Below are 25,371 nucleotides of genomic sequence, written 5' to 3'. Positions count from 1 at the left end.
TGTAATAGGGTTTGAAGTGTTACGTAATAGGGTTTACCACAGTCCACTAGTCAAGGAGGGACGTTTTTTAAGACACTTTTCACCCAGACGTTTTTCAAGACGTTTCAAGACATCCCAAGACGTTTGTTAAAACATTTCTCTTCAAGGCGTTTCAAGATATTTCAAGACATCCCAAGATATTTTTTAAGACATTTCTCTTCAAGACGTTTCAAGACATCCCAAAATGTGTCCAAAGACATTTTTCTTCAAGACGCTTCAAGACACCCCACGACGTTTTCAAAGATATTTTTTCTTCAAGGAATTTTTCTTCGTGATTCCTTCGATTCTAACGTAATAGACTAATGTTTACTTACGTTAAGGATGATGCATTAACACGTGACTTGTTTTTTTCAGGCCCCCTTGGGGAATCCCCACTTGTAACAGAGTAGGACATACATGTGGGTGTTACGTAATGACGGTGCACACAAGGAGTGTTACAAAATACTTTAAGAGATTTCATTTTCTTTCAATGCGTTTTTCTCAGTGAACCTTTATATTCTAAAGTTTTTATCCCAATTAAAATTCGAAAGGGCATTTCTATCCAATGGAATGGAGCCCTAGGCAACTGGACCAGCAATCTATTCCTAATACTTTAATTCAGGAAATAGATTCAACGAAAGAAGCTATTCGACCCATGGAGAAATCCATGTCCCGCTTACATTGAAAGAAAATGAAATCTCTTGAAGTATTATGTAACATCCCTTGTGCACAGCATTATTACGTAACACCCACGTGTGTGTCCTCCTTAGTTACAAGCGGGTATCCCCCTGGGGATCTGAAGAAACAAGTCAAGTGTGAATGCGGAATCCTCAATATTAATAAACATTCCCCGAGTACAAAAGAACTAAAGAAATCATGAAGAAAAACGCCTTGAAGAAATAATGTCTTAGAAAACGTCTTGGGATGTCTTGAAGAGAAATGGATTAAGAAATTTCTTTAAAAATCTTGAAACGTCCAGAAGAGAGATGTCTTAGAAACATCTTGGGAAGTCTCGAAACGCATTGAAAAAACGAACTGAAGAAAAATACCTTAAAAAACTACCGTGGTCGACTATTGGACTCTAACAAACCCTATTACGTAACACCCCAAACCCTTCAACGCAACAGCCAAATTAAACCATCCGTATTGCGTAACAGCCTAAGTAAACCCTCCCTATTACGTAAAAGATTTCTTCATCTCCTAAAAAATATTCCGTATTACGTAACATAAACCTGTATCTTGAAGTAGTTTAATAACACCTGCGCCTTGAGGGTGTCGCCGTTCCACTTAAACCATTAAGGAAGAAAGGAGTAGTTAGCATGAGTCTGTCAATCTCATCTTGGGGATACTACTCACTCTTAAAACTTCTGGCTGGGTAATTTTCACTTAGTTAATAAAAAAAAACAAAAAAATAAGATAATCAGATTTTGCTTTTTTTGGCCTTCGTACTTTAAGGATTGTAACTTACTTGAAATCTTCAAAGAATCAAGGAAAGATTATTTCGATTTGGTTGATATTTTTCCTTTTCAGCTGTTCAGTTTTCCCATTTATTTCAGTGAATTGGTTTGATTTTTTTTACTTCCCTCTCTCCTCCAATTTAATCTATTGTATTAGATTAGAATTTTTTGCTTAGTTATTTCTTTTTGACTGTCTTCTTTTCTTTATAATTGTGTATTTAAATATCACTTGTCCTTCCTCGCCTTACAGATCGTTGTTTCTTTTTTTTGATGGGGGGTGACTAGGGGTATTGAACAGCTTCATTTTTATTTATCTGCTTAAAGAAATTTTTAATATTGCTATCGCATTGAATTAGGAAGACAGAGGAGACGTTTGGGAGGTCTCAAGATCTAAACACGAAAGATCATCTCAAAAGATCCTAGGATGAATCTTTCTGTTTCATTCCTCGTGCGCAGACTAACTTATGATTTTTTTTTTTTTTTTTTTTTTTTTTTGCTTGAATTTACTTGTTTCAAATCTTGAGCCAAAAATATAAAGCTGAACCGTTTGATAACATACAAAGTAGAGAAAACTGAAATGGAAACTTTTTTTTGACGAATTCCAATAATGCCGAAAACTGGCAGGTTATATGTAAAACAAAAAATAATGGCTAAAATTAAAAAAAGATGTTAACATTTGCGGGGGGAGGGCCTCAAGAATTGGGAAGGAGATAAGTCCCACAGGAAAATTACAAGAGGCAAACAGTTAAAGATTTTCCATTTGGTATCCATAGATCAAACCTGAACTTTGAGGGGGAAGTGAGATTTGATTTTCTTATTTAAAAAATTTATACACATTAGGTGAAGCGACAGAGAACTGTCTTCGTAAAGCTAATTTCTAAAACTGCAAATAACTTATTGTGAGGGAAAATGAAGTTTCAAGTACACAAAAAATTATAGACATAACAAACTGCTATAATAAACCTGCAATTAAACATTAAAATAGACACAACCTAAATTTTAAACCTTTCATTTTTCGAAAAAAAAAAACGCTTAATGATGATTTCAGTTACAACAGACATCTTTGTTGCAATGATTAAAGATCCATAAATCTGCGAACAACTGTGTCATCTATGGATAGCCGGAAGTTCTATCAAAACGTTCCATTAAGAATATGTCACTCATCCTTTCTATATTGGTAGAAATAACGGCATATAACACAATTATTTTTTTTTGGAATTCAAAAATGGTAGAATTATGCGGGTTAGCAATTGAGAAGGGAAATAACTAAAAATTATCAGGGTATTTTCTACTATCATCAATAGCAGTTGGGATGCCACTCGCTCTTTTAAACATGCTTCTAAGTTAATATAAACAGTAAAATATTTCATACGAATGCTTAATCGAAAATGAAATGAAACGCAAAATCTTTGCCGTAATCAAATTTACGACATGCCCCGTTTCCTACTACAATTAGTAGTAGTACGGATATTGGGGATGGTAGGTATAGCAATGTTTCGAGCAGTTAATATTATCACAAGGAACTATAACCAAAATGAAAAAAGTTTTGCAATAATTTAATAAAATCCACGACAATATAATAGGTTTAGTTTACTTTGAATGCTAGTTTTAGATATGCCTTCTTCTTCTCGGTCCTTTAAAGTTTTTCCTTGTAACTGATAATATTTAATGAGTGTCTTCTTATGAGGAAGAAGAAAAACTAAACGTAAAGTTCATGCCTCAGGGTCTATTGAGAATTATGTTCAGGGGATGTTTTTTAGAGGGGGTTTCAAAAAAACACTTTAAAAGAACTCATCAAAACTTGTTTATATGCATTTTTATACGTTTTTAAAAGTCGGACAGTTTTTTTGGAGGAGGGGAGTCAAACTCCATACCAATTTGGATTATTGTCAAAGTGCTTTCACATTGCCTCTCTGTAAACGTAAGCTATTTAGCTTAAGAACGTAAAATGATCTATGGATAGTGAGCTAAAAACAGTCTACATATCAGAATAAAGTCGGCATTCTTGCGGATTTTAAGTAAACCTATGTGATAAGCCTACTTAACCAATGTGAAACTACAGTCAAAGTCCTGCATAAAACAAATCGCATTTATGAAGATTTTCAACTTATTTCGGGGGGGGGGGGGGGGCTTAAGCTAAGAAAAATCTTCATAAAATGATTATACGACTAGATTACGATGCTACATCCTAGGTGGTCTGAACTTCAGACCTGTTTCCGTTCTAGCCATGCCATCACTAATTAGTAGAAAACGCAAGAAAGGTAGATCATATTACATGGTCAAAAGTGGAATATTAGTACCATATAAAATGATTTTTTCCTGCTTCGGGAGAAAACTTTTAGACTGTATAACCTCTCCTCTTACTGCGCCACTGCTTATCAGCAATCAAATGAGAGAGGGGAATGATGACTCAATAGTAAGGTGAGAGTCAAGGCCTTGGAGATAAATCGTAAGTACCTGACTCTTCAAAACCCTAAGGACAAGCTTTTGTTTTGTTTGTCCAAAAAGTTTTAAGCTCATAGTCTTACGCTTAAAGTCGGACTTGAAAAGGCCAAATTGTAAGTCATTGGATAGCCTACATAATAAAAAGAAATACAATTTATTATTGACATTAGAACCAAAAGCCAGAAAACAGAACATACCTTCACGTATTTGTTGATTAGAATTACTCAGCTCAGACCTGAAATGATTCGAGGAGTGAAATGTAGTCGACATTGAAAGACTTTGTAAATATGCCAGCATATCAGAACCATTACTTGACTAGAAAAAATGAAAGGCACTCATGAAAGTAAATGCACAAAAAATTAAAGGCAGTCACGAGCCTAAATATATCTAAACACACAGAAATAAAGGTAACAAGGGGTAACTGCACGATCTCTCTCACAGGCAATCATGGACACACATAAGCACATAGAAAACAATTGACTGTAGCAATTCAATAACCTCTATGTGAATTTCTTTGTCAAAGTAAGATTATAGTCAATATGTCTAACTCGGTGCATTATATCGCTTGGTTCGGCCCGTCTTTTCGTATCTTGTTCGGTTGTCAAGATACTTTGAAGGCTCTCTTTTCTTAAAAAATGAATAATATCTACTTTCCAAGCAAGTAGAAATACTAGAAAATGGTTCAATATTGTTCTTGGTTAATAATAGTTGCTCAATATATTTCAAAATTGTTCTCATCATACCTTTGATGTCTCTGAGAATTTTGTTTGTAAACACATCTGCTTGTTATAAAGTCAAAAATATTTAAGAAATTCTCCCAACAGTAGAATTTATCTCTTGCAATATAACGCCTTTTGGTTTACCTCAACTGAACTATCTACTGCTCACGTTGGTAAGCATTCACAAGTTGGTAACAGAAGTACAAGTCATCCGGCTCCCCAAACGCAAATGATACGGAAACTAGACCTCCGTTGCCTGTGCAACGGGAAGTGTTGCAGCAACTGTGCCCTGTTCCTTAGGGCACAGTTGCGGAGCAACACGTGCAACTGTGCCCTACGGGACACAGTTGCTATTTCCGGGAAATCTGAAAGAGATACGGAAATAACGTCTTATAGTTTTCTGCTTAACTTTTGATGGTCTAAACTAGGAAAATATAAAACAAACCAAATTCACCAAAAAATTTAAATTGCCCCAAGGGCATGACAAAACTTCCAAATAGAAAAACCCAAAGAAGGAATTTTATTTCGGAGAAACTATTGTAAGCTCCAGTTGTTAGGAGATCGAGACCTGTCGAACCGCGTTGGAAAAAAAATTCTAGCTGGTCCAGAACAGAAGTTACCTCTAGAACGTCGAAACTTCGGAAATTATTTCTTAGAGAACGAAGCAACTTGGTATATAGAACACTTCACTTCTTCTTGCATACTTTTCATAGCACTACTCGATAAAAATATAAGAAACATCAAAATCGAAAATTTGAGAAAATTCAAAAAAAAATCGGAACGAGATGGACTTTTCCGGAATTATTTCCGGGAAATCTGTAAGAGCTACGGAATTTTGTGCTTCGGTTCTCGAAGAGACAAATGAAAGTTCTACATGAGTTCAGCATAACTGTATTTCTAACAAGTTTATTTCCGAAGCTAGGGTCGTCTTAACTTGACGCCAAACATCGAACGCACAGTTTCTAAGAAAAAAACCGTTTTATTTTTTTTTATGGAAAACTGTTAGATATTTTAGGAACTTCTCTGGAACTTTTTTACTCTGTTTCACGTTTCCCTTCCCTCTGAAAAATCTCAAATTTTTAACTCTTACCACTTCGGAGCTACAGGTCGCTGATCACGGTGAAAAAAAAAAAAAAAAAAAAACTACGAAAGCAGTAGTGTTGCTCCGCAACACAATGAAATGCAAAATTAGAATCTCTGGTTACAACGTTTTTTGGTAATCTATGACCTAGGAGTCAATTGTAACCAGAAATAATAATCCAAGTTTTTAGCGAAAATCATCTAGATATAACAAATATTTTCATTTAACACACCAGCAACGTATTTTAGGAATGAAAATTTAAAATTCGAATTATCTAAAAAAAAAAATACGCTCCTACTTCAAAAATTGGTAATTTATGCAAGCGCTTATCGCTTTTGTACCTTGCCACAAATTGAAAAGTTTTGAAAATTTACAAACGTCTTGACGAAAATTAGCCCCCATATATTTCCAGTACAAACAAAAAATTAAATTGGAAATTGGAAGTTAACTCTTTAAAACAAGAGCTAAGAGCTCATATGGCACTTGTGACGAGGCATGAAGAGCTAAGAGCCAAGAGATCATATGGTATGAGCTCTAACAAAATTCTATGAATCAATAGGTTGATTTAAAAGGAAAATAAGAGGCTTAATGCCGGTCAGGACTTAAAATAAGAGCTCTGAGTCACGATGTCCTTCTAAATATCAAAATTCATTAAGATCCGATTTCCCAATCGTATGTTAAAAATACCTAGTTTTTTCTAATTTTTCCTCTCCCTTTAGCCCCCCTCCAGATGTTCGAATCTGGGAAAACGACTTTATCAAGTCAATTTGTGCAGCTCCCTGACACGCCTACAAATTTTCATCGTCCTAGCACATCCAGAAGCACCAAACTCACCAAATCACTGAACCCCTCCCCCAAAGAGAGCGAATCCAGTACGGCTCCGTCAATCACGTATCAAGGACATTTGCTTATTCTATCCACCAAGCTTCATCCCGATTCCTCCACTCAAAGTGTTTTCCAAGATTTCTCCCTCCAAATCCCCCCAATGTCAAGAGATCTGGTCGGGATTTGAAATAATAGCTCTGAGACATGAATTCCTTCCAAATATAAAATTTCATTAAGATCCGATCACCTATTCGTAAGGTAAAAATACCCCAATTTTCACGTTTTCAAAGAATTCCGGTTTCCCCCTCCAATCCCCCCAATGTCACAGGATCTGGTCAGAATTTAAAATTAGAGCTTAAAAGCACAAGATCCTTTTAAATATCAAATTTCATTAAGATCTGGTCACCCTTTCGTAAGTTACAAATACCTCAATTTTCAAAATTACCCCCCCCCCAACTCCACGAAAGAGAGCAGATCCAGTTCGGTTATTTCAGTCACGTATCTAAGACAGGTTTTTATTCTTCCCATCCAGTTTCATCCTGATCTCACCGCTTTAAGTATTTTCAAAGATTTCCGGTGCCCCCAACTGCCCCCCCCCCAAATTACGCTGGATCCGGTTGAGATTTAAAATAAGAGATCTGAGTTACGAGGTATTTCTAAATATGAAATTTCATTAAGATCCGATAACTCCTTCGTAAGTTGAAAATACGTCATTTTTTCTAATTTTTCAGAATTAACCCCCCCCCCCAATAGAGCGGATCCGTTCCAATTATTTAAATCACATATCTAAGACTTCTGCTTATTTTTCCCACCATGTTTCATCCCGATCCCTCCAATCTAAGCGTTTTCCATCATTTTAGGTTCCCTCACCCCAAACTCCCCCGAATGTCAAAATAAGATTAAAATAAGAGCTTTGAGACACGATATTCTTCTAAATATCAAATTTCATTGAGATCCGATCACCCGTTCGTAAGTTAAAAATACCTCATTTTTTCTAATTTTTCAGAATTAACCCCCCCCCCAACTACCCCAAAGAGAGTGGATCCGTTCCGGTTATGTCAATCATGTATCTAGGACTTGTGCTTATTTTCCCCACGAAGTTTCATCCCGATCCCTCCACTCTAAGTGTTTTCCAAGTTTTAAGTTTCCCCCTCCCAACTACCCCCCCAATGTCACCAGATCTGGTCGGGATTTAAAATAAGAGCTCTGAGACACGATATCCTTCCAAACATCAAATTTCATTAAGATCTGATCAACCGTTCGTAAGTTAAAAATACTTCAATTTTTCTATTTTTCCGAATTAACGGCCCCCCCACTCCTCCCAATCAGGAAATGGTCAAATCAGGAAAACGACTATTTCTAATTTAATCTGGTCCGGTCCCTGATACACCTGCCAAATTTCATCGTCCTAGCTTACCTGGAAGTGCCTAAAGTAGCAAAACCGGGACCGACAGACAGACCGACAGAATTTGCGATTGCTATATGTCACTTGGTTAATACCAAGTGCCATAAAATTAATTTCTTGAAATAAAATTGAATTATAATTAAAGATAAAATGGTAGACATACTTACAGTTGAATTTAGAGGATTATGTGAGCCTGGTCGCTTATGAAAATCTGACGCTTCTGAGTTGCTTAAGCTCGAGGTGGGACTTGGACTTCTTGGAGCCCCAACAGACTTCAGAACAGATTGCATATGTGCGTGAAGAGCAGCAAGAGTATTCTCAGAATTCAGCACAGGGGGTGCTGCATCTCTATAATTTGGTTGAAACGACACATCTTTGGGAGTTTCCGGGGGTGTGGGAGGCTGACTTGGAGAAGGAGATGAACATCGGGAATCTGAAAATATTTACATGTATGCACTTATTATGTTCAAGTAACGTTCACAAGGTGTTTAAAAAAAGAAGTGCTTCTACTAGTATTTTTCGTCACAAGGCAACTCTATAGTTTCTTCTTTTTTTTTAAGAACACAATCTACAGTCCCTGACAGTGACGGTTGCGTTCAAAACACTGCTTACACGGATTAGTTTGGTTTCAATAATAGAGCATGAAATTCATCCAATTCAATTTCTCTCTTTTGTATGTTTGCTCTTGGTTTTGTTGTATTCAATATCTCATATTCAGGATCCAATGTGATAATAACCATAAGTTAGATGCCGCTAATCTTCATACATCATTCACTTAGTAGTAAATGCTTGAAGTACACTTCTTATTAGTATACTAGATGGGTTATAGCGGCTTCGCCGTACATGGAACCCGGCAAGCTTCTATACATGGATTCTCAATGTCCCTTGTGTTCTAACCGCAGGCAGTGCTGGGTCCTGGCGGCTTTGCCACCGGGCCCTAGCATAACACGCAGCTAGCTGTTAGGGTGGCGCTTCGCGCCACCCCAACACCTAGTTGGTGGGGCGCAACGCGCCCCCAAGCCCCCCCGCGCGCGTCAGTCGTTACGCGCCATATTAGTTACGCGCCATTGTAGTTGTGACCCTGTGTCCCACCTGTGAATATATATATATATATATATATATATATATATATATATATATATATATATATATATATATATATATATATATATATATATATATATATGTTTTTAACTACGTAAAACATGCGAATATACAACATTCTCCGCTGCCCCATTGTCTGTGCATATAAATAGATTGTCAGGTTTACTGACTCTTGAACATGCAACATATAATTGTCCATGGGAAAAACAATCCGTATTCAGATCTATACCTCATTATTCTAATGATGTGTCCCTGTGTCCCGGTCGTCATTTATATTCCCTGTGTCCCGGTCGTCATTTGTGTCCCGGTGTCCCAGTTTGTAATTTCTCTTTGAGTGTCCCGGTCGTTATTTATATTCCCTGTGTCCTGGTGTCTCGGTCGTCATTTGTGTCCCTGTGTCCCGGTCTGTAATTTCTATTCGAACAATCCCTGTGTCCCGGTCGTCATTTATATATCCCGCCTGTGCCCCCGGCGTCCCCGTTGTAGTTGTGTCCCTGTGTCCCGGTCGTCATTTATATTCCCTGTGTCCCGGTCGTAATTTGTGTCCGGGTGTCCCAGTCTGTAATTACTATTTGAGGTTCCCGGTCGTCATTTATATTCCCTGTGTCCCGGTCGTCATTTGTGTCCCGGTATGTAATTTCATCAGTTGACAAACATGACGTCAGTCGACAAACAACTTCATGACGCATACAGCTCAATCCTTATAATGACGTCAGTCGACAAACATGACGTCAGTCGACACACAAACATGACGTCACTCGACACACACACACACAGACAACTTATTTATATATATCTACATATATATATATATATATATATATATATATATATATATATATATATATATATATATATATATATATATATATATATATATATATATATATATATATATATATATATATATATATATATATATATATATATATATATATATATATATATATATATATATATATATATATATATATATATATATATATATATATATTGTAACTCCCTTCAAATGATCTTAACATTCCAAATAGTTTGAAGCACTATTCATATTTTGAAATGAACCAAGAGACGATAGTACACAGGATGGGTGAGGTCCCCCTCAAATATTTAATAACATGTATTTGCATTTAATACTTTTACAGCTCATTTTATTTTGCTGTTCCAACCAAACTGCCCTTTCCAACATTAGTTCTTTACAAGGAAGATTTACCTGGTAAGTACTAAATAGCAGTGTTAAATATAAAATTTATTAAATACAGGTTAAGTGCACTAAACATACAGAACTTCTTAGCGAATAAGTATTTGACATTTCCTTTCCTTAAGGGAGAAATAGATGGGGTTTTTTTCTAGTGCTGTATTTAGATATGCTGATGTATTATCGGGGTCGTTCTGCTCTCATTATTGGTATTTTTCTAATATCTATATTATCATTCTAAATCTTTGTTTTTTATATCTAATATGTCAACCGCTATATTTTGTTTTTAAGTAGCACATCCTCACAGTCTGAGCTTTTGATGCCTTGCCTTTCATCATTTTTATATTTTTGTGAATATACCACTCTTGTGATATTGCTCAACAAGTAATATATAAGAAGGCTGCTAAATGAAAATCTCAGGAAACGAAAAGTTCAGCACTAATAACTGTACACGTCGATGCAACTCTTAAGCTGATTTCAGATAGCATCAAGTTATTTTAAGAACTAAAATGATAATCCCTGAAATGTGTAGACTTTGAATAATAAATTAGAGGGTTTATTTGCAAAGCTGGAATTACATTGAGACCAGAAAAGCCGGATGGATAACACTGTCACTTCGTTGCTTATCAGTTGCTTATCAGTATTAATTTTCCTATTAAAAATAACATGTCGACAATTTAAATTTCCCCTAAGTTAATAATTTACCAAAAGGAACGAATCCGAACGACTTTCAATTTTTGGAGGGTTCTATAGCATTATATTAATAATGGCTCACATCCTTTATTTGACACGAAGTTCTAGGACTCGTCACAATTCATGTTGTTGTTGTGGAGAAGGGTAATTTTTTTTTTCGTGCTTATGTTTTATAGCCACCAAACTCAAGTTCTTGCTCTGAGTAGAGCCAGTTTCTTTCTGTATTTCAATATGTACACGGTGATAATCAGCTTAGCGGGAGAGAGATAAACTGAAATGTAGGTACATTTTAATTAAATGTTTTGTATATAGAGTTGGTATCTTGGTTAGGTTAGAAACCATTTCAATATTATTTAATATAATATTGGTAGGCCTGATTTCCATAAATTCTCTGTTGCAGTTTCCGTAACTTTGTTACTAAAGTATTTTATTTTCATCATATTTTGGGAAATTTCATTAGGATTAACCTAACTTCACCTCTTGAGTGTGGTGGCTATAAGACATAATTACCTTTTTTTTAATTTAGGAAGAGGGCAATTTGGTTGTTTTCTATTTTCTCTAACGAAAATACAAAAATAGTATCCTTCAAAATCTAGAGAAGGGGAGGCAGAAAAATATGAAGCAACTACCCCATCCCTTCTGCCCCTAAATGGACGCTCCTGTTCACATGAAATGGCTTATATAGAAGTTGAATAAAAAATATCCGAACTGACTTGTAGCAACAACGAAGAAAGTCTTTAGCAGAACCATGTCAGATCAGTGCAAAGCCATGTTAGTCCATTAAGAATGCTGGTTTTGACCCAGCATATGAGCACCAGAAATCTTCTTGGCACCAAATAGTTCAGAAAAAATCGCTTGATAATATATCCAGAGTCGGCCATGCAGAAATATCTCTTTTTTTAGGTAAAATAAGGGGAGAAACTCAATTTAAATTACTGCAATATTTTATGGATTGAAACGTGGTTTCCAATTATTTTGAGTCGGGGGAGAACGAAATTGACATCAAACTTGAAAGATTCCATCGCTTAGTACCCCATAATTGAAAAAAATCGGGACATAAGGTACTAAAAAGAGGAATTCTCCAATGCTGACGTCACTTTCGGTCTCCCCGGACTTGAATTAATAAGAAGCAACCTTTTAATCCAGAAAATATTAGAAAAATTTAAATTCGAGATATCCCTCTTTGTTCCTCTGTTTCCTGAAAATAGGGGTGTATTTCTTCACGGCCAATTTAGGCCGATTTTTGGATATTTTATTGCATACATTTCAAATTTTCGGGCTATTTTGGGCTGTGGCTCGCTCTTTACTAGGTTTTTGCTAATTATACAGCCCAGATTTTAAAATATACAATACGAACAAGTAGCCTAGGCCTATGATTGAAATATAGTTTGAAACAAAAGCATGATTTCTTTAGATGAGCAAATGATCAAGGTTGGACGACCTTGAAGAATACAATTAACACAAAGCCTTTTTAGTCTGTTCACAAAGTTTCCAAAAACAATTAAAGATGCAGGTAACTAGAGTTCAAAGCACGCTAAAACACACATTAAAAACATCTTTCTTTTCTAAAGGCTATGAAAACAGGCAGACTTTAATTAGTTTGGTGATACTGTCTTTTGCTGCCCACGATCTTCTTCTAGTTTTTTGCTTAATAGTGAAACTCATGTTATAAGGGACCCACTCACAATGAGATTTATTAATGCCGAAATTGAGATAGCTCAATGTAAACAATTGTCCTGTATCTAAACAAGACAAGAGAAATTTTACCATTCAAAAATCACTTCACAGCAGCCTTATTCAGGCTTAGTTTAAAGAGAGGGAGACGAGAGATTAATCCATAGCCCCTCTCCCTCATGCTTATCTGAATTATATTTCTATATTTATTTGAAGGCTCATAGAGAGTCAGGCTAATTTGGTATTAAAACATGCTCTTTTAGACACATGTCACCCCTCCCCTTCAGCCTACGCAGTGACCCACTGCCAATCCTTCATAATAGCTGATGCACAGACGTACATCAGTAGACATACTTTTAAAAAAAATCAAGTGAAAAAACGAAGTTAAATAAAAGATTAAGATAAATATCCTTGTTAAACTTTTTTCTTGTGTCGACTAAATCGCTTTTTTCACGAGCGAATACGCCATCATGTAGCATTATTTCCTCTTCAGGTGAGAAGCTAAAGCTACTGTTTTTAAGGCACTTGGTATTTACCAAGTGACACATAGCGATCGCAATTCCTGTCGGTCTGTTGGTCTGTCTGTCTGTCGGTCTGTCTGTCTTTCTGTTTTGTTTTTCTGTTGTCCCAACAGAAAAACTTTGTTTTTCTGTTTTGATTTTGTTTCTGTTGTCCCAGTTTTGCTAGTTTGGGCATTTCCAATTAAGCTAGGTCGATGAAATTTAGCAGTCGTAGAGACCGGACCAGATTACATTAGAAATAGTCGCTTCCCCAATTTGGTCATCTGGGGGTGGAGGGGGGGACGGTTAATTCGAAAAATTAATGAACACAAGGCCTAGGAAAAATAAGCACAAGTCCTAGATACGTGATTAACATAACCGGAGTGAACCCACTCTCTTTGGGAGAGTTGGGAGGGGGAGGGGTAATTCTAAAAAATTAGAAAAAATGAGGTATTTTTAATTTACGAAGGAATGATCTTAATGAAATTTGATATTTAGAAGGATCTCGTAATTCAGATTATTTTATTTTAAATCCCGACCGGATCTAGTGTCATTGGGAGGGAGTTGGGGGGAGCGAATTTAAAATCTTGGAAAACACTTAGAGAAGAGAGATGGGGGATGAAACTTGGTGGAAAGAATAAACGCAGATCCTAGATACGTGATTGACATAACCGGACTAGATCCGCTCTCTTTGGGGGACATGGGGGGACCTAATTCGGTAATTCAGAAAAATTAGAAAAAATGAGGTATTTTTAACTTACGAACAGGTGATTGGATTCTAATGAATTTTTTTTGGAAGGACCTCGTGGGTCAAAACTCTTGATGTAAATCCTGACGGGATCCGGTGACATTGGGGGGAATTGGAGGAAGAAACCAGAAATCTTGGAAAACACTTAGAGTGGAGAGTTCGTGATGATACTTGGTGGGAAGAATAAGCACAAGTCCTAGATACTTGATCGAAATAATCAGACCGGATTGGCTCTCTTTGGAGGAGTTGGGGGGAGTTCATTAGGAAAAATTAGAAAAATGGGTATTTTTAACTTACGAAACGATCAGATCTTAATGAAATTTGATATCTGGAAGGATCTTGTGCTTCAGAGCTCTTATTTTAATTCAGACCAGATCCAGACACATTGGGGGGAGTTGGAGGGAAAATCGGAAATCTTGGAAAACGTGAATATCGAGGTATCTTTACCTTAAGAATGGGTGATAGGATCTTAATGAAACGTTATATATAGAAAAGTCTTATGTCTTAGATGCTCCATTTTTAATTCGAATCGGATCCAGGAACATAGGGGGTGGAGGGGAGAAACAGAAATCTTGCAAACCGGAAATCTTGGAAAACGCTTAGAGTGGAGAGATCAGGATGAAACTTGATGGAAAGAATAAGCACAAGTTCTAGATACGTTATTGATATAATTTGACTGGATCCGCTCTCTTTGGGAGAGTTTGGTGGGATTTTTAGTGCTTTGGCGAGTTCGGTGTTTCTTGACGTTCTAGGACAATAAAGATTGGTAGCCGTGTCAGGGACCTGCACAAACTGACTTGATAGCAGTCGTTTCCCCGATTCGATCATCTAGGGGCTGGAAGGAGAGGACAAATTGAAAAAAAAGAGGTATTTTGTGCTTACAAATGGGTGATCGGATCTTAATGATATTTCATATTTAGAAGGATGTCGTTTTTCACGGCTCCTATTTTAAATCCCGACAGTATACGGTGATATTGGGGGGATTTTGAGGGGGAAACGGGAAATTTTGGAAAACGCTTAGAGTGGAGAGATCGGGTTGAAACTTGGTGGGAAGAATAAGCACAAGTCCTAAATACGTTATTGTTATAACCGGAGTGAACTTGATCTCTTTGGGGGAGTTGGAGGGATGTATGTTAATTCAGAAAAATTAGAAAAATTGAGGTATTTTTAACTTACGAACGGGTGACTGGATCTTAATGAAATTTGATATTTCGAAGGAATTCATGTCTCAGAGCTCTCCGGTCAGGATTTTAAATCCTGACTAGATCTGGTTACACCGGGCGGAGTTAGAGGGGAAACCGGAAATCTTTGAAAACGCTTAGAGTGGAGAGATTGGGATGACACTTGGTGGGTAGAATAAGCAAATGGCGTGTATACATGATTAGCGTGACTGGACTGGATCCACTCTCCTTGGGGGAGTTAGGGAGGTCCAGTGCTTTTGCGAGTTCGGTGCTTCTGGACGTGCTAAGATGATAAAAATTGGTAGGCGTGACAGGAACCTGCACAAAATGACTTGATAAAGTCATTTTCCCCGATTCGACCATCTGAGGGGCTGAAGGAAGACGAAAAATTAGGAAAAAGGGGTATTTTTAACGCACGAATGGGTGATCGGATCTTAATGAATTTTGATATTTAGAAGGACCTCGTGTCTCAGAGCAAATATTTTAAATCCTGGCCGGTATTAAGCCTCTGATTTTCCTTTTAAATCAATCTATTGATTCTTAGAATTTTACTAGAGCTCAAGCCATATGAGCTGTTGGGTCTTGGCTCTTCCGGCCTCGTCACAAGTGCATTATGAGCTCTTAGCTCTTGTTGATGTTCTTAAATTTGTCAGATTCCTCAGAATTTTCAATAATGACAACTTGGATATCATAGATTTTATACCACAAAATGCAAAAAAAAAAACACTTTTCCGCGGTATAATTTTTTAGTCATTTCAAAAGGGCACTAGAAGTTTTAACTTCCATGCACTTCAGCCCTCTATCGACCTTCTATTACTTTTGGTTCAAAAAAAAAAAAAAAAAAAAAAATAAACGCGCAACCGTGGTCTTTCACAAAAAAAAAAAAAGCAAAATCCCAGATTGTTTAGGTTGGACCTTATAAGCTCCACTGTAGGGTTCTCTTATATAAATCTAATGGTGTTATTTTCTTTTAGGGTGTTTTGGGAGTGTTTCTCCCCTTTTTCGGAAATCAGTCAAGTTTTCTGAGGCTCGTAGGTTTAGATGGATAACATTAACTTAACGAGTTCTATATATTTCCAATAGGAATAAGAAATTCCTTTGATGTGTTAATTGTTATCAATATTCCTTTTTTCAGGATCAAACAGGTTCAAAACGATCTGTTGGATAGGTTGTAGTCTAGTTTGTGTATCTTTCCGATCTAACCACTGCAATAACGTGAAATTTACTTAAATGCGCTCAGGAGACTCCTATTTATCACATTTTAATAGCCGCTTCCAGTCTAACTATCCAAGCACCTTTTTACCGACTCAGCAATTTTTTTAATCTTTTTTGGATGTCCCCTTCCCAGCTTTCAGATCACTCGAACAAAATGTAGTACATACACTTGGATATCAAGCAGTAGCCTCTCTCAGGAGAGACACAGATAAAAAGACTTTCGTAAAAATAATTGTAGGTAAAGAGCAAGTTTAGAGCAATTAGAAATTAAAAAATAATAATGCGCCAACAGAATCCATCATTTATACTGACTCTAGAATGTAGCTTGTCCAGGATTTTGTTGTGGGAGGGTGAAGGTGACGAGAAAACTTACAAAGCGCATAAACAATTTGTTTATATTCATTTTTGTTACTTTTTTACGAATCAAACAAAGTTTAGGGAGAGGTTCAAACCCGGTAACTCCTCCCCCCCCCGTCGATACGGCAAAGCCTTATAATGTCTGAACTGACAATCAATAGCCTTATAACTTCACGATAGGCTAGCCTCAGCCTCTGGATGACCTTTTGCCTTACTTCAGAATCTAAAATATCGACCGCAGCTCCAGAAGAAAATCTCGGTTTTCTCCTTAATTACAGGTAAATAGACTTAATTTCTTCAACTGGTCTCAGTTAATTATTCATTTATCTCAAGTTGATAATGCTAGAGATAATTACAAAGTTGAGTTTCAACTGGATTTCTGGGTTATGTTAATTATGCTAAAAAAGTCAAGAAAATAAGCAGCAATCAAGAAGCTGTGTAATAAGAGGAGATAGCAACACCACCAATGACCTAAAAAGTTTGGCAAAAAGTCAGTACTTATACAAAACAAAGCAAAGAAAATTTTCAACAAAATTTATGTTAGTCCGTCACATAACTAAAATTCGAGAACAAAACTTTAATTATCTTTGAATAGTTAAAAACAGCCCTTTGGCCAAATTTACCACTATCTCCCAGAGAATATGCAATTACGATGAATATTCGTTTCTTGAATACCCAACGGTCAAAAGATCACGCTGGCGTTAGAGTGGCCAGTAGAAAATTAGTCGGACGAAATTTACTAAAACCTGAGTGTGTACAAGAAAACTATTACACTCGAAATTGATGATAATTTTGTGCCGATTTGAGCAACACTTTGAAATTATGCTTAGTTTACTTGCAAAATACTATCTGTTTATTGTCTAATAAAAATGTTGAAGGTAGCTATTGGTCACCATGTAAAAAGACAAACACGAAGCCAGTTAAACTGGCCAATAGCTATCATTGCAGAGAGAGTAATTGCAAAATTGCGAATCTTGAATGCTCCTTTTAGGGCGTAGAACAGAATGTGAAGAAAGTCGTCGAACCAGCATTCACTATTGCTTGTACTTTGTACAATCTACCATCTATAATCATAACTTCGTGTTTCAATAAAAAAAGAGCGCGCATATGGGGCAGAACTTTGGAAATATTTAAAAAAAAAGCTTTTTGGTATTGTTCTTGAAAAGAAGTTACCAATCCATCCACTAGATTTTGAAAAATATTTTTCTTATCTTCGCTAAAAATATTTAAAAATCCTTGGGTCCCTACATTTTCGTGAATTGGTGCCCATGTTTGCTTTGATTCTTTCATCCAATCCCTGACTTCTTTTCTCCTGTTGAAGCTTTTACGAATACTAACAAGAATTCAGTTGATCAGATTTTCTCCACTTTTACGGTTTTACAAGGACAATCTTTATAACTCATCCCAATTACTTGATCTTTTCGCCAGAGAAAATCCAAACATGGCAGCAAAATGAGTTTTTTAGATAATAACAATCACCTTTAAACTAAATGTTTGTTGTTCTTCACATGCGACCGCTTCTTCCAGAATACTTAATGCTAAAACGAAATGAATGCTAAACCAAATGAAAAACCTGAAATTTGCCATTTCAGGGCAGGCACGTACGCAGGAATTTTTTCCGGGGGGGGGCCAAAACCTTCAAAACAGCAGATATAAAGTAGCACTTTTTTATTTAGTAGCTAAATAAATGCAAAAAGCACGTATATAGGCAAATACAGATTAACTTTAATCTGTAGCATTTTAAGAAGGAGACTGAAGCCTCAAAAGTACGTTTTAGGCTCAGGTTATATTCATAGCGATATAGAACAAGTGATTAATCTATTATATCCACTGAAAGGGAAATTTTAGGGCTAATAGTGCAATATGGGTGCTGGGGGGGGGTAGTTCTTCTATTGCGAATACGCCGATTTTAATGAAAAATGGTAGTTTCCAAAATCGATCCATTAAAAGCTGTACTTTATCCTGAAAAGGGGGATAACGCCCTAATATCAAGAATAATTCTATTTTGCTGTGGAAAGCAGACTCTCTTTACAAAAAAAAAAATAACAGTACAATCGCTAATTACTTCAAAGAGGGTAAAAAGTTACACAGAAAATGGGTAAATAATTGGGCAGTGACTTGACCAGGTAATTGCATGCTGTAAAATCCCAAAAAAAGGCTTCACACATGTATCTAGATTCTTAATAAATGTCCTATTTTTGCAAGATATCCCAAGAAACCATGGGGAAATCAAACATTTCACAAAATTTCGCGGGGGGGGGAGGCGGGCCCGAATGCACCCCCCCCTGCGTACGTGCCAGTTTCAGGGATATGTCCCCTTTCAGAATTTTTCGCAGAATTCATCAGCCAATCAGAAAATTCTGTGCAAAATCTGATTATTCAAATTAGCACTAGCTAATCTTAGCATTTGTCAAGTCCTAAATCCCCTGTAGGACTATTTACTTAATCAAGAATTTCTTCAACCAAATATGAACACGTAACTAGGGCATGCTTATCAGCTGTCCGAAATGAAAAGATAATAAGTTCACAGTCTTTTTTATTTGAGAAGCAGAAATATAGCCTACACAAACTTGAATAATTGGGCTTAAAATACCCATTTTTAGGTGTTAGAGCCGCTCCTGGATTTAACTTTGTGAGCTATTTACAGTTGTCCCATTACGAAAGTCTCGCGGATTATATGAAAACTTGCAGCCGAGCCTTTCGGACAAAAGGCAAAAAAGAAAACGAAACCGCTGTGTATACTTTTTTGAGGACCGGATAAAATAAATTGTCCATCCTTGCCCAAAACCAAATTCAAAGACCCCTTACCCTCTCTCCCACAAAAATAATGCTGGAAGCTATAACTATATTCTCTAGCCGAGAGACAATAGAGGATATGAAAACTACGTATGCAATTCTCCACCATTTTGATCAATCAGTAACTGATGACTGCATAATAAGAAATACTCGCATGACTTCACGTAGCCGTTGTATGACGTCACGCGATTGTTTCCAGAAATTAAAATTAGTTACGGCCTGAGAGTTACTGACATAGATAATTATATGGATAGGCTAGATCAAGGTACGTCGTTAGGGGAGATTAGAAAAATTGGGGGGAGGGGGTCAATATAAAAAATAGTTTGGTAACTTGTACAAGAAGTCCATAGAAATTCAAGCAAATTTGGCCCCTCTACTCACACGTGCGTCACTGGGTACATCATAGGAGTGTTCCGAAAGGTAGGAAAAATCATCGAACTTTGAACGCACCAGACTTGGAACCCCTTCCACAGTTCACGAGCCTGATGTGTGCCTTTCAAAGCAAGGCTATCTCTTATATACTGAAAAGAGTGTCCATTTAAATTTCTCCCAGTTAATAAGTAGCATTATTCAAATTTCGGAATAAAGCTCTTACAATTTCGCCATTTAGCAATTTACCGTGAAAAGGAAACCATCTATTTTTTAAACGCTTTAATTTCGTTTTGTAATGAAGCAAGTTTTATATCATTTACCTGCTGAACAATGCTGTTATTTGCATACAATTTGAGGACCATATGAGAATTTTAATTAATCCCGGTTTCTACATTATTATTATTATTTTTTTTTTGTTCTTTCAACGAATTCATTGGCTCAACAATGTTTGAGTGTGTTAATCCAAGAAGAATAAAGTATTTGATGACTGGTTTCTCAATTAGCTTTTTTCCATGCGAGGGGTTGCTCCCTCTAAAAAAAAGCCTGCACACCAAGTGCTGCGTGCCAAGCGTGGCGGAACTGTGTCCAAGCATTTCGGGGAGTGTGCCTTCTCGGGACTGTTACAAGTGCAGCAGGTTTGTGCGGCACACACGGACTCCTGAGATGTACACCATTTGGCGGAATTCAGCGCCTCTTCGTTTTGGTGGATACATTGGGGTGGACAAACGAGCTTTATTTACCAAGACCACCGAAAAATTAAGGGTATGGGCATGGTTCAGTTTCATTCTACTCCTTCGTGACAAGATTACTCCTAAAGACCTATTATGTTTCTATGTAGCATAAATGCAGATGCCAAGATAATAGCCCGTTGACGAACCGAAGAAAGAAAAAATCGTGATTTTTCGTTGTAGCATGTTTATTTGCTACTTAAAAAAAAAAAATGTGCCTCGTCTCATCAGGCAGCAACTTGTTTTTTTTGTGGTTTGAGGGCTGGTGCTTACATGGGTGGTTAAATTCAAGAGGAGGGGGCCTAGGTTTTTCTCTATAGCATATACAGACAGATTATATGAACTAATCATTGGCAAAAATCTTAATAACCTTAATGTTTTGGAGGGTTGGACCTGGAAAACTGTTTCAGTGTGTATTTATATCTTCTCAATATATTGACAAATAAAGCGTGCTTGTATACCTCTAACACATATTCTTTGACTGACTATTTGGTATTACCGAATAATTCTAGTAATAGAAAAATTGTTGCTGGATTGTTCTTTTTTCCTGCTTAGGGTCTACGCTTATTCTTTTTCTTTTATTTATTCAAATATAACAACAAGGATACGCATAACATCAAGGATGGATCTAAATCAGAGTCTTGGAGGGGGGTAATGTGACAGGGGTGTCAATAAGAAAAATACTTGGGGGGGAATGTGACAAGGGCATCAGCAATTGACAAAATTGAAAAAATTATTTAAGAAGAGTAAAAAACAAATAAAAAACAAGAAATGAGGGCGCCCATAAAAAATCTTAGGGGGAGAGGGGGGTCCCATCGACCTTCTGGATCCACCAGTGCATGAAATATTAACATTAGACGCTTACTAGTTTCTTAAAATATCATTTTTGCTAAAGTCCATCTTTTAAAATCAACGGTCAGATCAATTCTAGTTTTTAGCATAACTACTACTGTGTTTTTTCGCCTTTTTTACGTTAAAAAACGTAAGAAGTTGATTGTATTTAATTGAAAATCTGAACTTCCCCTGAAATCGGTCCTACCTCTTCCCCAGGAAAAATATACGGTTTTCTCTTGAAGAGTGGGCTGACCCGAAATTAAATTCGGTATACACGCCTGCATCGTTTTCCTATAAATTCCTAGAGGGAGGGTTTTTCCAATGCAGGCGTGTATACCGAATTTAATTTCGGGTCAGCCCACTCTTCAAGAGAGAACTAAACTTGTAAAAACAGTAAAAGACAAGTGAATTAAATGCATTTATTGAAAATTATGGGGAAAAAATGGAGGCTTTAGTAAAAGGGAATTAGTTGCACCTCAGAGAGAAAAATTAGAAATCGGAAGACAGGGCATATTTCGCAGTTTATAATAAAATTACTTCTACTTCAATGGAAATTTTATTTTATAAGAAAAAAAATTCGAAACGGAAAAATTCAAGAAATTGGATATAGGAAAAAACAGCTAAATAGAAAAATAGGCTATAGATAGCCTACCTACCGGTTTACTATTTATTTAGGCCTATATAAAACTAGCCAAAAGAGCAAATCCGAAAACATGCATGCTCATTTTTGAGAGCTGGAAAAAAGAAATTGCCTCACTCTTCTAGACTTAGATGTCTCGGCTCCCTAATAAATCCTCTAAATTTAAAAGTTTTCAACCTCTTCCTCTCTTGGATTCCCTAGTCTTGAGACAAAACAGGTCATACTTTCTCTAATACCAAATGAACGTCGATAAAAAAAGAAAAAAAAAACTAAAAAAAGAATAAGAAAATGGAGTAGCCTAACATCGGATGCAGCTACCAGTTGAAAGGCTCAAGGGATTCGCTCGGTGGTACGGAAACAACACTCATAGAACGATAATTTCTGAGTTGAACTTCTGATAACAGAGACATCGAAAATTAATCAGAATTACCACGAGAAATGAAACTGAATCGTAGTGAAGGACCCATTGAAATATTTGGGCCCCTTACGAAAAATCGGAAACACTGGTTCAAAATAACTCTTTCTCGATTTCTATCTCCTCCTCATATCAAAATTATCTAACAGTCTTAAATTATAAGACCTTTGTACCTCTATATAAAGATCCTCCCCTAGGACAACTCCTAACGAATGGACCTGTGTATCCCTAAATAACAGCTTGATATAGTACATCCCTATATAGCAGCCGAACCCTTAGCGCAAGGTGAAGGACAAAGTCAAGTGCAAACATGATTCCTGTGCTAGTTACTTATCAAGAATGTGGTAACTTTCCAAAATTGGCGACTTTTTTTGAAAAAAATATGAATGAAGTTTGATGCTCCAGGTTTTTTAGATGGTGTGGGGGGAAATGGACTCACAGCCCCACCTTTTTTTTACATATGCCTGTCCTAGACTTCTGAAAATATCAGAACTTTTACAAAATATTCTCAAGATTGCTAAAAATTTCGATTTAGTCCACTTAATTCTACTGTTTTTACTAATTAGTCCTCCATGCCGAATAAAAATTCTGCGGTGTGTATTGCCTAGGGCATTCTTTGCTTTCCCAGCAATATTCTTTTTTGTTGTCTTATGCCAAAAAAAGAAAACCGAGCATTACCAAACAGGAATAAAGCTATCAAATCGTGATTGATTCGCTTGAATGTTTTAATACTGCTTTTTTTTTCATGTACAAGCAAGAACATCATATAAATTAAATATACATGTTGTTATGCCGTATGTCATATACCATGCAAGATCATATACATGTGTGGACCCTCCCTAAGAGAGAAGATGGCCTGAAAACGCATTTTTCACAACTTGAGCCCCGTCTCTTGAAAGAATTCTTTGACCCCTTGGCCACATAATAGTTTAGCCCCATATGTATCAATGCCCTACACTTTTATATGTCCCAAGAAAAAGGAGTAAATCATCTTTCTATATTAAAATCTCTAAGGAAGAAAAAAAACAAGACCTAAGAGCTCATATAACACTTGTGATGAGAGATCGGATCCAGTCCGGTTATGTCCATCACGCATCTAGAACTTGTGCTTATTCTCGAACTCGCCAAAGCACTAGGAATCCCCCCAACTCCCCCAAAGAGATCGAATAACGTATCTGGAACTAGTGCTTACTCTTCCAATCAGGTTTCATCCCGATCTCTACTCAATATGTTTTCCAAGATTTTCAGTTTCCAAGATTTCCGTATGCCCCCTCCAATCCCCAATGTCCCCGGATCCAATCGGAATTGAAAAAAGAGTATCTGATACATGACATCTTTCTATATATCAAGTTTCATTGAGATCCGATCACCCAATCGTGAGATGAACATACCTTATTCTTCACGATTTCCTCTCCCTCCAGCCCCCCAGATTGTTGATTCGGGAAACCGACTGTTCTCAAGTCAATTTGTGCAGGTCCCTGACACACCTACCAATTTTCATCGTCCTAGCACGTCTAGAAGCATCGAACTGGCTAAAGTACCGGAAATCCCCTCAACTCCCCCAAAGAGAGCAAATCTGGTCCGGTTATTTCAATCACGTATCTAGGACGTGTGCTTATTCTTCGCACTCCGATGTCACCGGATCCGGTCGGGTTTTAAAATAAGAGCTCTGAGACACGAGGTCCCTCTGAATATCAAATTTCATTCAGATCCGATAACCCGTTTGTAAGTTAAAAATACCTCCTTTTCTCTAATTTTTCCGAATTAACCGTCCTCCAATCCCCCCCCCAAAGTGGTCGAATCGGGGAAGCGGCTATTTCTAATTTAATATGGTCCGGTCCCTGACGAACCTGTCAACTTTCAGCGATCGCTATATTGATTAAGTATCCAGTTTCTGATCTTCTTCACTTTAAAATTGGGGTGGTCCGGGATTCAAACCTGAGAACTCTCGCACCCTAGGTGAGAATCATACCCCTAGACCAGCAAGCCGAACTTAAGAAGAACAATCATTTGCTTTATCGGCAAATAACATTCTTCTCAACTATCTCGCTCACTCGCTCTTCCCTCCCTATTTGGTCGAATCGGGGAAGAGACTATTTGTAATTTAATCTAGTCTGGCCCCTGATACGCCTGCCAACTTTAATCGTCCTAGATTATCTGGAAGTCCCCGAACTAGCAAAGCCGGGTCCGAGAGACAGACAGACAGACCGACGGACAGAAATTGCGATTGCTATATGTCACTTTGTAAATACCAAGTGCCATAAAAAGCAAATCTCTTTTAGAATCAAGGTTGAAAGCTTACCTTCTTCTCTGTTGTGAGATTCGCTTATTTGACTAATTTCATGCCTTTGTAATCCGTACGTATTCAAAAGATCACTCATTCCACTTTTCGGACAATTTTCATTAACATATTGATCATAGTCAGAATTTGCACCGTGTTTGTTCTGATTTTCATCATTGGAATCATTATTCAACCATTCATTTGTATCCATCCACTGAGAGGGGGAACTAACGCATGATTCATCGTCAGAATGATTCTCGATGCCGTTTTTGATTGACAAGTCAACAGGGTCAGAATCATTTGACCTCTCTAACGGTTTTTGGGGCAGAAGTGTCCGTCTAAAATGGTCATTTATCTCTTGGTCACTGTCACACTCAGGTAACTCGGCAACACGAATGTTTCGAGGCCTAAAATTTTTCCGTTTATTCGGTCTCCGTTCACATTCATCTAATGCCAGACGTTTTGACTGTTGTAAGGAGCTTGGACCCCAGAGAGTCCAGTTCATGGCAGTTTGGGAGCCACCTGGGCCACAGTGTTCAATTTTCCCAGAACCTACGAAAAAGATACAATTAATATCTATATATTAAATAACAAAGGTAATGAAAATAATTTAGGGTATATTCTCCCAAAACATACAAAATGATGGTTGCAGAATTCGTCCCCACGAAGACAAAATAAGAAGATACGG

The 25,371-nt window shown here is 37.0% G+C and overlaps 1 protein-coding gene across 1 annotated transcript in view; it reads right to left on the bottom strand.

The window, feature by feature from the left end:
* LOC136030992 (uncharacterized) overlaps positions 1-25,371 on the bottom strand; it is a 193,069-nt gene that overhangs the window by 147,626 nt on the left and 20,072 nt on the right. Inside the window, exons 3-5 of the mRNA XM_065710155.1 lie at positions 24,705-25,235; positions 8,118-8,383; positions 4,118-4,235 (exon numbers count right to left, since the gene is read on the bottom strand). Of these exons, the coding sequence (XP_065566227.1) occupies positions 4,118-4,235; positions 8,118-8,383; positions 24,705-25,235 (915 nt within the window). The remainder of the gene's footprint in view (positions 1-4,117; positions 4,236-8,117; positions 8,384-24,704; positions 25,236-25,371) is intronic.

The sequence above is a fragment of the Artemia franciscana genome, chromosome 1 (assembly GCF_032884065.1).
Source record: "Artemia franciscana chromosome 1, ASM3288406v1, whole genome shotgun sequence".
In the NCBI taxonomy this organism is placed as follows: Eukaryota; Metazoa; Arthropoda; class Branchiopoda; order Anostraca; family Artemiidae; genus Artemia; species Artemia franciscana.
The sequence above is the reverse complement of the archived record's forward strand: the minus strand, read 5'-3'. Positions and strand labels throughout refer to the sequence as shown.